The sequence below is a fragment of the Leptinotarsa decemlineata genome, unplaced genomic scaffold (genome assembly GCF_025532065.1).
Source record: "Leptinotarsa decemlineata unplaced genomic scaffold, Ldec_3_MD MMD2_tig00002082_RagTag_RagTag, whole genome shotgun sequence".
Lineage (NCBI taxonomy): Eukaryota > Metazoa > Arthropoda > Insecta > Coleoptera > Chrysomelidae > Leptinotarsa > Leptinotarsa decemlineata.
In genome coordinates, this window is record NW_027412573.1 from 8,839,919 (window position 1) to 8,857,928 (window position 18,010).

Genomic DNA, 18,010 nt, shown 5'->3' on the forward strand with positions numbered 1-18,010 from the left:
GAATGGCAATTATTGTGGATTTCCTTCTCCATTGTGAAACTGATGGAAGGTCTCACGCTGTTGATGTGTTTCAGGAAGGCGTCTAGTTCAGTATTCCCATGGTTCCATATTATGAAGGTGTCGTGAACTAGACGCCTTCCTGAAACACATCAACAGCGTGAGACCTTCCATCGCTTTCACAATGGAGAAGGAAATCCACAACGAATTGCTATTCTTAGACGTTTTGGTGAAGAGGACCGACACTAAGTGGGAAACATCTGTATACCGAAAACCCATTCATACGGGACAGTATCTGAACCACGAATCCAACTACCATCAATCGACTAACAGAGAAATCATCAAGACTCTATTAGACCGTGCTTTTGGGCTCTGTAATACGAAGGAAGGTCTCGAGAAGGAACTAGACATCATCAAAAATTATATTCAACGGAATGGCTACTCCAAAGCGATGGTAGAAAAGACTTTGGCTAAAAGACAGCAGGAGCCTCGCAAGGAAGAGAAGCCTTCACAACCAGTGCTTGCATTTCCCTACATCAGAGGATTATCGGAGAGGATAAGAAGAATTGGTTCCAAGTACAACATCAGAACCTACTTCAAATCCGGTAACACTATCCGTAGCAGCCTCACGAAAACCAGGTCACCAAACGCGGACTGCGATTCCAAGAATTGCATTTACCGGATACCCTGTGAGTGCGGAAAATCCTATATTGGTGAAACTAAGAGGCCATTGAATGTTCGCATTGCCGAGCACAAGAAACACGCACAGCGAGGGGGAACCAGCAAATCAGGAATAGCAGACCATGTTTGGACCCATCAACACAACATCGAGTGGTCCCAAGCTGAGATCTTGCACAGAGAGAAACATTGGTTTAGGAGAAAATTCAAGGAAGCTGCATACATGTTGTCCAACAACGTATTCAGCCAAGCCAGCGTAGAAATACGGAACATATGGAAACCCATCATCAAGCGAAAAATGGCCAACTCCCGCCAGAACGGTCATGTCCCACGGAACCAGTAAAGCGGGGATAAGTGAAAGTACTCGAACGACCTATAAATAGTCATCTCTCGGAGGAATCAGTCCAGTCATCACCCGAAGACGATTGTAGATACTAATAATCGAAACGTCGTGAACTAATGTGACTTGGAATCTCTCCACTTTTTATTTTCATTCATTCATTCCTTAATTTTGATTTATTCAATTGTTCTATTTTTACTTGTAGTTTATTTCACTATTATTCCATTTCAGGTTCATTTTGCTTAATATAATTGTTATTTTCAGCTATTTATTTTTAATTATTCTTTTTCAGTTGTTTCAGGGATTTAAAATCATTTTATAGTAGACAATGGAAGTCCGAACTAGTGAAATTCATCATGAAACATTGTCAATCACCTTCAAAACAATGTGCACATGATAAACAAATTTCATGCAGCCATGGAATACATTGAAGGTCTGATTAGTTCACCAATCTATTATATTTTTCATTGTCGCAAGTTATTTGCTTCATTGGTGAATCTACCTTATGTTTCCGTAAAAGTGTGTAAATGAGCAAAACTGTTGGTAATAGAGTTTAAAATCTCCAGGACTGGTCTAGGCTAACTAGATATCAATAAATAATCATATTCCTAGTAAATCTATCAAATGTCTATATAATCTCTATTTTGTTTTTAAATTTCATAGTAGTTTGCTTTGGGGATAATTTTCATCTCTTCTTTCAGATTAACAGTTTTTCTCCACAATAAAATGATGGTACAGTAAGAACTTCAAACAGGCAGAAAGTGTCAGACGTGTAATAATCCTGAAATACAGTGAATTTTTTACTGATTACTTTTAATTTGTTTTTCTAAAAAACGATAAATTTACTGATTGATCGATAAAAGACCTTTCTAACAATTTCTTCGAATGATAGAATGCTATGGCTGACAAACTATTCAGCTACCAATCTAATTCATGGGACACTCTTGTTAAAATCAAACATTTTTTAAATAAAATATATCTTTATTAATTATATATTTACACTTCTATAATAATTATCAATAAAACGTGCCAGTAAATGACTAGTTCAGCTGTGATTTATTGGAGTATAAAACCCTTGGTATTGTTGATACCACCGAAAAATGTGTCACAATTTTCTCAAATTCAAGTCTGTTATTCTGCTAAGGTTTCTCCACTGTCAAGTGAAGTTACCAGTGTTCAACTTTTATGGACATTCATAAGTTGTAACTTTGAGGGTTTGAAATAGAACTGAAAAATTAATAAATGAATGCTGAGGTGAGAGCAGTTTCTATATTATGTGATTAAATATTCCTCACTCTTCATTCATGAACATTTTCACTGTCATTCAACGTAATAGAATTCGTGACATTATTTGTTAGTTAACACCCTGTATTCAAAATAATTTATTGTCTAATCTTTGGAGAGACAATTATATCAACTAGATTGCACCTTAGAGAGCTGCTTTTTCGGAGAAAGGTTTGTTTTTTATGAATCTCTCAACCCGAATAGTAAAAATTCAGTTCAAAATCAATTGAAAAAAACGAAAAACGTGTTGTTTTAGGATCAGCTGCTACCTGTTTGATTTGTAAAGTTTCAGCTCAGTTATTTTCGTAGGGACTCTGGAGTACTCGTGAATGTCCTTACTTATCCAGTGTAAGTACAAATAAACCATTTCGAACAGCAGAATTGCTGCGTTTGTAACACACGTTACTAAAACTAATGTCCACAAAATGTTGTTCACCTCTGAACAGCTGAGGTCTACGTAGTGGTAACTGTCCGTCTGAAGACTTTCCTCTGTTGAGTTAGACCGGCATAAGCAAGTGGTTTCTAGCTTTCCTGGAGGGGAACACACTGCCGATTCCAGAGTGATGAGGTGCATCAAAGAGAAGAAGAATATGATGAAAGAAGCTAGCACAGCTATAACGCTGACGGTTATCGAAATATACTGAAAAAAAAATTAAATAGAGGCTTGTAGAAACAAATTATTCAAAACATGTATTAACCGACTTATAATATATTCAGTAAATAAAGTATATAAATACTGAGAAGTTATATAATAAGTTAAATAATAATTCCAAAATAGTAGGCACCAAATTCTCAGAAATGACTGACGTTTTTGCCTTAATCTGTCTCTCGCAGTGGCGTACGGAAATTATAATAAACAGATGAGGAAAAATGATGATCAAATATATAGAATCACAACCTTGACCACAATTTTATAGTTTTAATGTAATAATGTTTCTGATAATTTTACTGCCTGTATGGAGTTGTGTTCTACTTATGATACATGAATATTATTTAACACAGTTTAGTGTAATCACTTGAATTCAACTGGGATAATTGAAAACTAAGAAATTTTGAAACCGTTGAATTGATGTTGACAAATGAAGAAATATATCTATTGAAAACACTGTGCTTTTCCCTCACCAGAACAAAATTACTGCCTTTCGACGCGCGTTTTGCTAACCAAGTTAGAAATGACTCAGTCTCAGTATTATCAACCTAACGTTGATCAAATGTAGGTTAGCTGTTAGCAAACAAAACTATTTATATATCAATATCTTCACCAGTACCTTTGAAAGTAATCAATATCTTTTACCTTTATAAAGGTAATCTACTTGTTGTAAATTATCCCGTGACAAAATTAACGCCGGCCTCCGCTGTTCTTTGTCAATCGACTGCGAATTGGCCAAGGTCGCGTTTTTCGATGTCGCGTCGCTTCGAAAAGATTCCTATCAGCTTCGAGAGACTTCCATTAGGATACATAAACACTACCAATAGAAGATGAGGCAAGTCTATTGAACTTTGACTTTGATAGAAGGCGATAGACATTTGAGAATTAGTCTGAAGTTCAGTTGAATTTCTTGTGTTGTACTGGCAGTGTAGTAGTGAAATAAAATTGAGTTTAACTGTACAGTATAGTCAGTTATTGTTGAACGCATGGGGGAAACGTAAAATATTCAAGAAAACTTGCAACACTGTTTTTACAGTGTTGAAGATTTTCTTAATACTTTCTGAATGGGTATGACTGCACAACTTTTATTCATTTCAAAGTTAATTTTTGTCTCTGTTGTGAATTGTTATATCATATATCAATTCAACATTTTTAATTTGAAGTCTGTTGTGTATTTCAAGTAATTGTTTCTCAAATCTAATATTTACTCAGTGTTGCACTTTTGAGTGTTTATAAAAATGTAGATTTAGATGGATATGTTGTTTTATAATTATAATATGCATACGAGGTCTGGTAAAAAAATAAGGTGAATTTTTATATTTCTCAAATATTTATTTATTCATTGATTTCTATATTGTCCCCTTCCAAAATAGTCCTCTCAGATATAATACACTTATGCCAGAGTTTTTCCAAACTTCGAAGCAGTTCTGGTGTGATATGATATGATATGCTATAATATGATATGTTCTGATGAGATCTCTCAGCGATTCATTTTTCATATCCTCAATCGATCTCTTCAATCTTGGAAACAGGAAAAAGTCGCAAGGGGCCAAATCTAGTGAATGCGGTACCCTAGCGAGCTTTTTTTGTCTTGGCCCTTTTCTTGACTCTTCCATAGGGTCGATTGGATTTTGGTTTCGATGTTCAACAATTTCGCTCATGCGATGGGTTTTTTATCAGAATTCAGCAATTTTGAAATGAATTTGCAGCCACACGCAACACGAAAAAATTCCGTGGCATGAGTCGACCGATGTTTCTCAGCAACTTCTCTAATAGTGATTCGATGATTCCCCACAACAATTTTCTCAACATTTTCATCGGTTTTTGATGTGCTGCTGGGGCGTTCAGGGCGAGCATCGTCATTCACATCTTCTCGAACTTCTGTGAAAAGCTTGAACAACTTGTGAACATTCTTCTGACTCTAAAGTGTTTTTTCAAATCCGTTTTTTACACAAATTTTGTTGCAAACTCTATGATCTTTTTTTTTTTTTTTCGATAACTAGGTAAATCGTCGAACACGCAAAATACTTCTAACTTTTATGTCTCTCACCAACGAACTCAACATGCTAAACATCTGAAACTGTGAGTATATGTTCGAGACAAGTGTACCAACATGAAAATAAAAATCATTAATCGAATGTGCGATATTTACCTTATTTTTTAACAGACCTCGTACTTCTACGTAAACCTATCGAACTACTACATTTAGTTGAATAAATATATGATATCCAATATTAAGAGAAAACTAAAAGTTTGATGAGGGTGAAACGATCTGGGGAACATTTGGTGGAACTCTGGATGCTCCACACCTTGTTCCCCTTCCTCCCTTAGACCAAACCTTGACTATTTTTTACGCTTCCTCTCCCTCTTTCTACTTATTGTTTAAAAATAAGTGAGCATGCAAAGTTACCTTCAAGAATTTCAGCCAATAAATAAGTTTACTGTTTCGAGAGCATTCTTTGAAACAGCAGGTGAGGTAGGTTATTCCTAGGAATCCGGAAATAATGCCCTGGAAAATAAAGGAAAAACTATAGTTCAGGTTATAAATGTTCAAGTTATGAATGTTCAATTATTTGTTTGCTGGTTATACTTTTTCTCATACTCCTTACAAGAGACAAAGACGTTTATTTGAAACCTATGCCTTTTTGGATTATCGAACAGCAGACATGTTTTATATGGAAAGAATTTTGTATTGCAACGAATCTGAAGCCGCACCTGACCGATATGCCGGCCAGCGAAAAAACACATGACATCATCGCAAAAGGAATGCAATCGGCAACCGCCGGTATAAAACTCTAGTTGAATACCGAAACGACTACAGATTTCTGGAAAGAACCGTTATACTATATATGCCCGGCTTCTTCTCCCAAGAGGGCAGTTGAGTTCAGAAAGTGAATCGGGCCACTAAACAAGAAATTCAAATGGTGGAAATAAATTAAGCGTTAGTTGATAAGTGTTGAATATAAAATAGTTTGTAATTTAGTGAAATATTGTTAGAAATAAATTTGTTTGAGAGAGTTAATTATTTAATTTGTCACAGTATGTTAATAAGTATATTTAATGCAACAAATCTATTGAAATAATCAAGTATGTATATCGCTAAATATTTGGTTTATTTGGCCCTGCATTTCAAGCAATCTTTTAATTTTGTTTTATTTGTCAGTAATTACCAATTTTATCCTCAAAAAAATACTGTAATATCATCCGCTCAACCAACAAGGGATTTATTTCGAACAAGTCGTTTACATAAAAAATTTTGGGGTGCTTCTATAAATTTTTGAACATCATGTCGATCCTTCTCTTTCATACATTTTTAATTCCTCCCCTAATCAGACACGTTTTGTCTGATTCAACCCTTATCAGGCTTATCATTTCCGAGTTAGAATTAGTGGGATCAGCTCTGTATATTGGCGTAATAATAAGATTTTAATTAAGAATCCTAGGACGTGTTGAAAAAAAATAAAGATATAACCTTGCAACGTGTCATTCCAAGTTCATGATCATAAAAGTATTTTTAGCATTTCTACAAATGAAAAAAATTCACGTTATTCAAAGTCAATTAAACAAACTATCAATCATTTCACAAAGACGATATCATTACATTCTAGAAAAAAAAATAACATATTTGAAATAAAAAATGAATGAAAACTTGGCAAATGTTACATGATATTAATGAAAAAGTTAATTACTTCAGTTACAGCGACAATAATTTTTTAATGGACATTATAAAATATAACCTTCGAATAGTGATATTTTTCTCGTAACCATAACTAACAAGTTATGTTTACTTTGACCTTAATACTACCAGGAACGAGGGTTGAACAAATAAATGGTCAAAAGAAATCATAAGATAGTCACATTTTACATAGTTGTTTAAAAATCTGTTTTTCCGTTAATCAGCTGTGCCCCCATACGAACGACAACTCTCAGAAGTTGAGAAACTTGTCGAGCTAAGGACTAACGAGGTCTTACTTTTTAACGTGTGATTCATAACACGTAACGAATGTGTTATTATTTCGAAAAAATCGAGCAGATCCACAATGAAAAGTAAATAATGAAGTGAGCATGTAAAATTAGTATCCACAATTGCTTCTGTGGTCTACAGAAGGATATACGAGTAGATGAAGTAATCAAAATAAAATCTTAGGACGGTGAATTTGAAAACAAGTAGGTACTTGGGTATTATGAAGTCTATTTTAATTCAACCACTTTTTACTTAAAAAAATATAATTTTTAGTATTGAACTGTGAGAGAAAATAAAAGATCTAAATTTTCAATATTCTGAAATATAACTTGCGATAATATAAAAAAAATATTTTGAATTTTGTTGAGTTTTGATATATGGGATGCTTATTCTGCGCTTAGGCTTTGTTCACGAGATGGAACCGTTACTGCGTCAAACAGTTTCTATCTCGAAAGAAGGTTTCAGATATAAGGTGAAGCAACGGTGACTCTCCGACACCCTGCCGTTTTAATTGGATCTGTCCTGCATCGACGAGAAGTAGTACTCCAAATCTAGTCATTTGTAAGCGATCACTCGCTTGATTTCAGCAATGTCCTTCTGCTGGGCGAACGAGAAGTACTTATCTGCAAGAATTTTTTACTGCAACAAAACTTGCACAATTGTCTGTCGGATATAATTCAAGGTTCATCGTAATGTGTGTACACTCACACATGCAGAACGTTCTGTTAGGAGTAGGCAGATTGAGGCCCCCTTTTATATTGTCAGGTTCTGGTCCGATCTACCCAATGTATTGTTTATACAATAAATTGTTACTATTACTCACCGGTATTGCACTCCAGTATGGATTATCCCTTGCTCTGAGATTTGGTGACCACAGTAACAACCAAAGTGAAATAGCTATCTGCAATCCGCTCAGTACCGAAATTCCAATGAGAAGTAGCTTTCCTAAACTCTTGTATTTCAAATTACTCGACACGGTAGTTGTAGGTACTGCAAAGAGAATAAAAAATTGCATTTGTGATCGCATACAAACTGGATTGCAACAATAATATAGAAAACTAGGAAAGCGTACAATGGATTTTGTATACCATTGACGTATGTGTGCTGCTTTAAAAAGGGACGCTTCTACTCCTAGGTCCATGTAGAGAAGGGAATCTGTACTGTTAACTCCACCGAGAAACATATTTCTCACACTACTCTAAAGTCCGTTGCAATTCTGTTGTTTGCGAAGGTAGAACCGCGGAACGGAAGATTTAGGATGCAACGGCGTATGGAAATGCGTAGTTATTCGAATCTTATTCATGTGCACTTACTGCATCTCATCTTATCTAACCGCTTCACTGCTCCAAAAAAATAACGGAAAGTATAATCTTTCAATAACTTTATTCTTCATGACTGTTGATCAGATATATGTTATATGTCCAAGGCCGGATTTGGAAGTCTGGAGGCTTGAGGCATCGAAGAAGTGGGGTTCCCTAATTACTAATTATTTTCCAAATGAAAGAAATAGTTTTTTCTGTCGCCTTCCAAAAATTTATTGTAAGCAAATAAAATAATTTCACCAACTAAATCCGGCCTTGCATATATCAAAGATTGTGTTGATGTTTTTCAGTGGAAAGAGTTCTACTGAGGTTACTTCCCAGAACCTAGTGTTACGTTTTTCCCTGTGGGTTTCCTGATAATTTACTACATCGAACAATAATCAAACTCAACTTTATTTCACTATTAATATAACAAAACACTAACTTCAACTATTATTCAAATGTATGTTGCACTGTCACTTCCACTTGACTATGTCGATGGCCTGACGTCTTCAGTTCAATCGGGATGGAACCTAGCTCCCTTACCCTTTCGCCTGATTTTTGTCGAAGAAGGACAAATGGGTTCATGACTGAGGGGATGGCGGTATGAAGTCCTCAGACATCAGTACCGTCCTTCACGGGATACCCCTACCTGACGGGTGGGATGGATGAAAAAGCTATTCGTCCGTTAACGGGGGACATGAGGGCCTCATTCGATAGAGTGTCGGGGCCTTCTATATCGGGAGGGGTCGTCTACAGCATAATCTATAGCTTCCCTAACTAACGGATTTTCGTGAGTTTCCGCACCTTCAAAAACTCGCTGATTCCTCGACTGAATGAACGGCCGAATGGAAAGCAGCTGCAAATCTCTGCGGATGACTTCATTCCGCACGAACCAAGGTGCATTCACAATCATCCTCATTAGTTTATTTTGCAATACCTCCAGAATGGATATATTATAATTCAACGCTTGTCCCCAGACGCCTAGAAGCATACATGATGACAGTCTTGAACATTGTGTTGTAGATGGTAATCTTGTTTGTTTTTCAAGCTCATTTTTTATTTTTTGTTGATCAGAGGGTACAGAATTGCAATCCGACCCTCGATCCTAGATTTGACGTACACAATGTGCGGGTTCCAAGTGAGCCTACGGTCTATTAGAAGGCCGAGGTACTTTACCCGCGCTTGCCAGTCAATCTCCCTTCCAGAGAGTCTCACTTTTCTGGCTATGTCGATGGGCGAGTGGATGGCGCTTACATTTGGTAATCGAAGGCGCTGGAACATTCCTCGGAATTCCTTCGAAACGGTGCGAACAGCCGCAAAAAGTCGGTCGAACTGAGCGCGCTCTTAGCCACGTCACTGGTTCATAGCTACCAGTGGCGGCCGGCGTTTTCTTTAGGGCATGATTTACAACACTACTCTCTTTTACAGAAAGTTACACTTCAACGTAAAATGAAGTGACAATTCTGTTCATAAGAGGGCGATCATTCAAATATGAACTGTCAAAATATTCAAATCTAAATTATATTTCCCTCGACCGCCGTACTACAGCTTTTTCATTTTTGGTTTATAATCATTAATTTCCTTCAGGATATAGTCCAATTAAATGAAAAATAGTTTTCAACCTAACTTATAAACCGTATCTAATGATGCAATATGCAAAAGGCTAGGAATATGCTTTCATTAGGTGTATTGAATATCGTGACATTTTCATTCAACAGTTTACTAAAACCGCAACACGTGTCCCAGTAACTTCTTCAGGTATGAATATTACTGGAGTTTTATCCCAACACCAAACCGATATTTTTAATACCTCGCACGTATTGAAGATGATCACTTGGTGATCGAAACACGAACTTCCTCTTGAAGATGATCATTTGGTGATCGAAACTCGTGTCCAGGTATTGAAAATAACGGTTTGGCGTTGGGATAAAACTCCAGTAATATTCATTACTACACCAAAAATTCCAAACAGTGCATCACAAGTTCTTCAGGTACAATTTATTTAGGTGTGTTCAATACTATGCTTTTAGAGCCAAAAACAACTTCCGTAGAGAGTATCTTTCGAAAAATAATTGTGCCTTGATTCATTGTAAGTCACAGTAACAGGGGACGATCTTGATTATTTTGAGTCATGTAGAGAAACATTTGTTCAGTACCACATAACAACGTTTATCAATATTTATTTATAAGTTTCAATGATAGGTTTACCGGGACTGAACCAATGCAAGCCATTTTTGGTTTCTCCTAGTATCGTTTTATCAAAAAAAAATGTCTTAAGGAGCTATGATCACTGAAAAATATTTGATTTGATTCCATCATTTAGATAAGTAGATTTAGGGAGAATCTATGTAAATCTTTGACTTTTCAAAGAAACATAGATTCAGAGTTCATTGTCTTTTCGTATGAACCAAGATATACTAACAAAATATACATAGCGTTAATGAACGCACTGTTCGACGTTGGTTTTCGAAATTTCGTTTCGGAGATTTTAGCCTCGAAGATGAGCCCCGAAGTGGTCGACCTACAATAATTCAGGACGAGGATTTGAGGACCGTGTTGGGGACTGACCCATCACAAACGGTGTGTGGGATGGGGGAAGAACTGGGCGTCAGCTCCCATGGGTTTTTGACGGTTTAAAACGTATTGGGGAGGTCTGTTACTCTTTGTTACTGCGCAACTGAAACGATCCTATTTTGGATCGGATTGTCTCGTGTGATTAAAACTGGATCCTCTACGACAACACAGGAGACGTTCAGGGCAGTGGTTGGACATCGATGAGCCATCCAGGCACTTCCCAAAAGCAAAAACCCACCAAAAAAAGACAACGTGTTTACTGTATAGTGATCAGCGGCTGGTGTGATTCATTATAACTTTCTGCAACCGGGCCAAACTATCAGCAGCAGCCGGCACTGGTCAACAGAAGAGGTCCGATCCTGCTCCACGACAACGCCCGTCCGCACGATTCACAAATCACCGTCCGAAAATTGAACGAATCGAGCGTTGAAGTTCTTCCTCGTCCACCAGTACTCTCCAGACCCCTTCCGCCAACCGACTACCATCTTTTCAATCACTTTGATCTCACCAGTAGAACCTTTGCCAATCTGGACCAGGCAAAATCGGCCTTCGTTGACTTCATCAAATCACGAGCAACCAATTTTTATTACTGACGAAATTAATCGACTTATGTTACGTTGGCAAAAGTGAACTGTTTCAAATGGCACTGATTTCGATTGAATTGAATAAGTATTCGCTGAGATGTTACACTTTAAAGTAGACTCATAAAAACAGACAAAACTTTTAGTACTCATGAATATGACATATTGATCAAAATAGGTATGTGCTTTGATCTTGAACTCAAATTATAGCCGCATTCAACTGTTTTTTTTGTGAAGGTAAGTACTGAATTTTTTTTCCATTTCGAAGCAGAAAATATGCATGTATGCCCGGAATACAAAATTCTCACGGATCGAAGAAAATATTTGATTGTTAGGTCAGGTTAGGTCCAAAGTGAGTGGGTTTATTCGACACACTCTTCACACTATACCAAATAAACCCAGCTTCTCAACGAAGCCGATTAGTTTGTATGGTGAGTGGTCTTTCAGGTCAGATGGTAAAAGTACGGCTTAACCAAACTCTAAAAATGTGATTCGGTCCCCGAGCGGGGCAGCCACAAAGTATGTGCTCTGCTGTTTCATCATTTACCAAACAGAGGCGACACACACTGTCTTCCCACAGTCCGAGTCTCTGCATATGATGATTCAAATGACAGTGACATGTAAGAAGGCCTGATAGACATCAAAGTTCATCCCTACTGTAGTCCAACAACTGTTTGGTATCAAGCTTCGAAGGAGTGAGCCAATCCTGGAAGATTCTGCCAGAAGTCCATGAATCCTCATGCCAGCCAGGTGTTCAATTTTTGTTTGGCAAAGCCTAAAGCGATGCCAATGCCAGGTTCTGGTCCTATGAAGCTGCTTGCAGCACCCTCCTTTGCAAAGGAGTCAGCAGCTTAATTATCTTTCAGGCCAGTATGGCCAGGAATCCAGACCAGAGACAATATGTAAAGTTTTTCTATCGAGGAGAGTCGTTTTTGGCAATTTGCTACCAATTTAGACGTTGCTCGGTAGGAGTCAAGCACTTGCGAAGCCGTTTGACTGTCCGAGAATATTTTTATTGACTTGTGTATGAGGTTGGATTCTCCCAATCTCTCCGCACACAATTCAATAGCGTAAATATATTTGATTTGATTGTTACAGCTGATTGGAAGAAGTATACATCTGGATAAAAATAACTTACCCGTTTGACAAGTTTTGTTGAGAACGACCATTCGGCTGTGTTTCAGACTATTCCTCGTTGGCATATGTTTTCCAACTATATTTTGCTCTGCGATATTTTGTGGAACGGTAGTGTTCAGAGCCAAATTCTGAGTAGAGTCAACGGGATGAATCTGGTGAATTTGTTGAATGCTTGCATTGTTGTTCGAAGACAGCAAGTTTTTCTTTTCCGTTAGATGATTATTGTCATAGTGACTCAACGGTCGATGTGAGTTATCTTCTTTGTGCTGCTTCAGATTGACGACTGAAGTTGAGAGATCTCCATCCGAAACGTCCATAACGAATATTCCTGAAATAAGATAAATTGGTAAGTTGCGGGGATTTTCACAAATGAGGAAATATTCTGGATTACAATCATAAACAGTGTGTTTCACTTTTTTTTAAGGACAAAACGCATGCACTACAGGAAAATACATAAGGCGCTCCCTTAGAGCGGTACCTGTGCGGAAGTAGTGATTCACATTGGATTTGAATCGCTGGAGATTAAATCAATTTGGAAAAACGTTCTGATGAAGTTTATTATCCCACATAAACGCCGTTCTCCAAATGAAAGAGTTCTTAGACAGTAGAGTTCGAGGTGTACTGAGTTGAACATCAAAATGATGAGCGGCCACAATCTGTCGGGTATTTCTTATATACCGCTCTTGGTGGAATCAAATGTGCCAAGTCACTCGAACACTCCCCGCGAAATTATTTGTAGAAGAGAGACAAATCTCCAACCTTTCTTCGATGTTCCAGACTACCAAGGTTGCAAGTGATGTTCGCGTCTCAAATCAGGTGGATAGCTCTTTTCTGGATGGAATCCAGCAGGTTCAGGATATGCTTAGGGTAGAGCTCCATAGGCGAGAACAATACGCCAAAGAAGGTCTGATCTGAGCTTTATAAAGTATCAAAAGTTGCTTGGGTGTGTACAGTTTTCTGGTTCGGAACAGTGTTCCATGTTTTTAAGAAGCAGCCTATGCAATTCCAGAGATATGATTGTGCCAAGACATACTGGTGTCCATTTTAACCCCCCAACAAACGCATCGAAGCATAAAGCGGAATTGTCTGACCTGGCATTATTATATCCAGTTCAGAAAAATTAAACTTCTTGGAGAAAACCGAAATCACTTCTAGATCCTCATTAAGACATGCAACCTCCTGCTGCCGGTGAAAATAAGTCGTTGATATACAGTAAAAAGAGGGTTGGAGACAATATGGATCCCTGGGGAACACCAGCGTTGTTGGTGAAAGTATTTGAGAGATATTCATCGACGGCCATTTGCAGGAATTTTCATATTTTCCCTTTGTTGAGGAAGATACAATAATTTTTTCAAAACTTTTTTCTCAATTTATTTCTTTTTTCTTAAATGATCAGTCAGCGTTCTCTCATTTAGAAAATTTAGAAAATTACAAGTTTTTGAAGTATATTTCCCTTAGAAGAAGAAAATGTTACGCCTATGGGTTTTTACATAGGCGTCAATTCAGTATTTTAATTGGGGTGACAAAGTCCACCGGTCGGGTCTATTATTATAAAACATGGCGGTCTAGAAGAGATAAAATAAAAGTATAGGTATAAAGTGAAAACAATGTAGGATTGTAACGAAATGAATTGTATTGTTACACTTGACTAACATACCTAAGAGATTATTTTAAACTTCGACAAAACGTACCTACATCCATCCATTTCGAACATATTAGAAGTTCTATAATATTAAATTAATTTTTGAAATATCTGCGTCATTTGGAATCAATTCATAATAGAAAAGAAGATGTACTATAAACAAAATAAATAAACAAAAAATATATAAATAGAAACTGTTACGATTTTATGTATTTTACCATCTGACGGTTTATTAGACACAACCTGTCAATTATGTGTAATATAAAAAAAAAGAAGTTGTAGTCTGTTCTGTTCTGTGTATAAAAAAAGCATTATGTACTATTATTTTTTCTGGTTAAGTTTATAATAAAATTCTTAAGAGATCCTGTGTTATGTTTGTAATCGCTTATACAGAATTAACAAGGTCATGCCGTTGTGCTTAAATGCAAAATCCTAACAGAAACAAGTAAGTAGGCATCGAAAAATGAAAGTTTGAAATAGATACCTATTTCTGGAAGAAATAAAACAGTGTATTGATAGAAGAAAAACAAATTACAACCCAATAAAGTAAAATACTTGTCCACAAATTTAAATCCAAGAACCCAAATTTAATTAGATTCACACTGAATGATATAATAATGCTTGGAAGTGCTGTTATATTTGCTATTTGATTCTTGAAACGCGTTTACATTCATCTGCATTTTGGTTTTTCAACTGTAACTCAAAAAATGAAGCGATTTTAAAGAAAACGTTTTATGCCGAAAACTGAAATTTTCAATCAAAGTGATTTCCTTATGAAATGAAAATTGAATTTAAAAACGTTTGAACATATAGTAGCAAATTTCCATTGTTTTCAATTTTGTATGTAACTACCACTCAACTCGCACTTCATCATCAAATAATATCAATATTATTTCTTTTACTATTAATGTTACCAATCTTATGTCTATGTGTGGATCTTTAATAAATGTGTGGCAAGTTTCAAATTTGATAACTTTACTCATTTAATAATTCAAAATTATAATTGAACACTACACTTCATAATTATCGCATCTATTTCATTTATTCACTGTCGCTTGTAGCTTTGGCACTTGTCCGAACTCCGAACTAATCTCCGATAGGGCCCTTGTACGAGTATCACCCCAAGAGTTCTCGATTATTCTTTGAATCCCAGTACTCATGCTAGTGAAAAATATAATTTTCAATGAACATATCTACTACTGAATTGAAGGGGTTATATTTTTAGGAGTGATTAATTTTTTGGGAAAGAAAGTTTTTGGCTTTCGACTACTCCATCTTGATACTTGCTTTGGGGCAAGTGTCTTAAGGCGAAACATCGATGTATACCAGTGAGGATGACAGTGTTCCATGTAAGTGCAATTTGTTACCATTCATTTAAAGTAGAACTCATGTGAATGATATCTGATTTTTATTCCACAACGAATGTTTGAAATACAAACTGAGTAGAGTATCTTCTGTATAATTCAGTGTTCATATAGAAGTATTTATTTCGATAGATTTTTTTTCTTTCGTGTAATTCAATGTTTATATGAAAGTAGCTCTTTCAGGAGGACTTTCTTTCAGTTTGTGTCTGAAAGATACTTCTTTGCATGATCTAGACATCCATGTATAGAGTTACTTATTTTCAAATTGATTAATTCCTTCCTTTCTTTGGAAGATTCCCTCATCTTTTTTTTTGTATCAAGATGAAGTAGTAGAAAGCCAAAAACTTTTTTTCCCAAAAAATGTCTACTATTATTTCCACAATTATAAGAAAATAATGACCTAGTTCATTCGTTAATAGTTAATGTAGAAACTATTGCATGTGATTTTGGCGTACAAACGCAGAGGGTTTGCTAATATAATGAATGCTATATTCTTGCATTTTAAACGAGTTTTATTTACTTTTATATCGAATGCGCTAGTAATATTTCAATTTTGTTCAAACAAAAATGTTTTGAAAAACGACTAGCTATTGCTCGCGACTTCGTTTGCATTTTCTTCAGTTTTGGGTTTCTTCAGATATACCTAAATATCTTTGCCAGAAAATCGTTTTTCAAACATCAAATATAGTTAACCAAAGTCTCAGCCGAATAACCGTGTTTTGTTCTTGACATAACTTTCTTTATTTGTGTGCCGACTGAAATAAATTCCAAGTGGAGTTTACCACAAAATATAAATGAAAACCGTACCCAAATCGGTTAAGTCACAAAACCACACAGACAAAAACCCTATAAATAATTATTGTTTTACTTTCTATTGGGGGTCTTCAACCCCTAAAAGTTTCTCTCAAATATCTTCCATGTACAGTTACACTTTTATTACATGTGTATAGCATTTGACATTCATAATCATGGCATTCTTATACTAGGTTCAAGGGAAAATAAAAATGCTACGGAAAGAAAACTTTTGAAATAAAAAATAGCCAAATGAATTTGAACGGCTGTGAAACACTTTTCACTTATCCATCATTTTGATATTACCTAATTTCTATCAAAAAGTTCTTTTACTAAGACTGCTTTGTTTTTGAGTTACCTGTAGCTAAAAAACTAAAACTGGATCAACTTTGTTCTTTAAACCTCTGTTTTTTGGCGGTGACATTATCAAAATTTGGCGAAGACTTGAAAATAAATTTGAAGTAGATCATTATTGACTGTTTCTTCAAAAAAATTACAGCTGTGTTTCTATCTTAGTGAACAGAGATCGCAATTCCGGAATATCAAACTATTTTATGATTGCATGAATTTTGTCCTTGGTCGTTCTGCTTTTTAACAAGAATGATGACTGTTTTGAAATTACATAACGACATTTTCTATCGCACTTTCATAAACCCATCTAATTCTTTAACCAACTGATTGTTATTATACGACATTGTTGGAATGCAGAGAAAGTACCGATATTTTCGTGATTGAGAATAACAATCAATGCTAATCGAAAATAATTAGTGTTATTTTATAATTCAATTCATATTAGTCTACTGCCTCTATTGGATGATTTCCTGCACATGCAACAAATTATTCAACCAAAACTATGCCTAATTATTTTGCAGGCTTCAACTATGTGCATGTAACTTCCCAAAAACTTTCGATACATTTTTTGCAGAACATCAGTTGAAACTCCTTAGTTTCAGTAATTGCCAAATTAAAATAAAAAAATAAATTTCGAATACATACGAATAAGAATAAGTACACCTACATGGATCGTATTTGAATATTTTGCTGTCGCAAAATTCGAGGAAATAAAACAAAAGTTTTTCTGGTATAAATTCAACTAAACTATAAAAAATGTTAGGGTTTTTGTTTACTAATTCATCTATTTTTTACTTACATAGGTAATTTAGCGCAACCAAATAAATTATACACCAATTTCACACTGTTTTGGACATTCGGAACCAGTTTTGGACGTCAATAAAATCACTCAATGGTATTTCACATAGTAATTTGTAGGAAACGGGTCTAAACGGATTGAGGAATTCAAACTACTTAAAGTATTCAATGTCAGTGGGTTGATAGGTATCTACTGTCGCGTCATACAGGTATACCACGGTGATTTGTACCACCTGTAGGAGGAGTGGGAAGAATCAGCTGAATGGGTTTCTCTCTTGGAAGGGGAAACTCAAATGGTCTCTTCCGTTTCAGACAGTTCACCTCCAATGACCATTGTTTCATTTTTCATTCTGGCAAATCAACCAGTGTGACATGTGCTCGCGAACCTTGTCCACGATAATTGGTAGGAAGTAGGAAATACCAGAGTCCCCAAACATCATCCTCGACATGTTAAAATGCATCATGATGTGGCTATCGTCATTAAACTTTCCCTTGTTACGAGTTTAAAGTACGGGATGATGGTATATATGCGATAAGGGTTTGACAAAAAAATCC

General features: G+C 35.9%; 1 protein-coding gene across 1 annotated transcript; it reads right to left on the reverse strand.

Annotated features, from left to right (window-relative positions):
- Window positions 1-1,975: 1,975 nt before the first annotated feature.
- On the reverse strand, window positions 1,976-17,696 carry LOC111504551 (uncharacterized). Its single transcript, XM_023159131.2, has 5 exons — window positions 17,457-17,696; window positions 12,510-12,836; window positions 7,736-7,902; window positions 5,359-5,457; window positions 1,976-2,939 (listed from the first exon to the last, which is right to left on the reverse strand). The coding sequence occupies exons 2-5, from the start codon at window positions 12,823-12,825 to the stop codon at window positions 2,565-2,567; spliced, it is 957 nt and encodes a 318-aa protein (XP_023014899.2). The 5' UTR covers window positions 12,826-12,836; window positions 17,457-17,696; the 3' UTR covers window positions 1,976-2,564.
- Window positions 17,697-18,010: the final 314 nt, after the last annotated feature.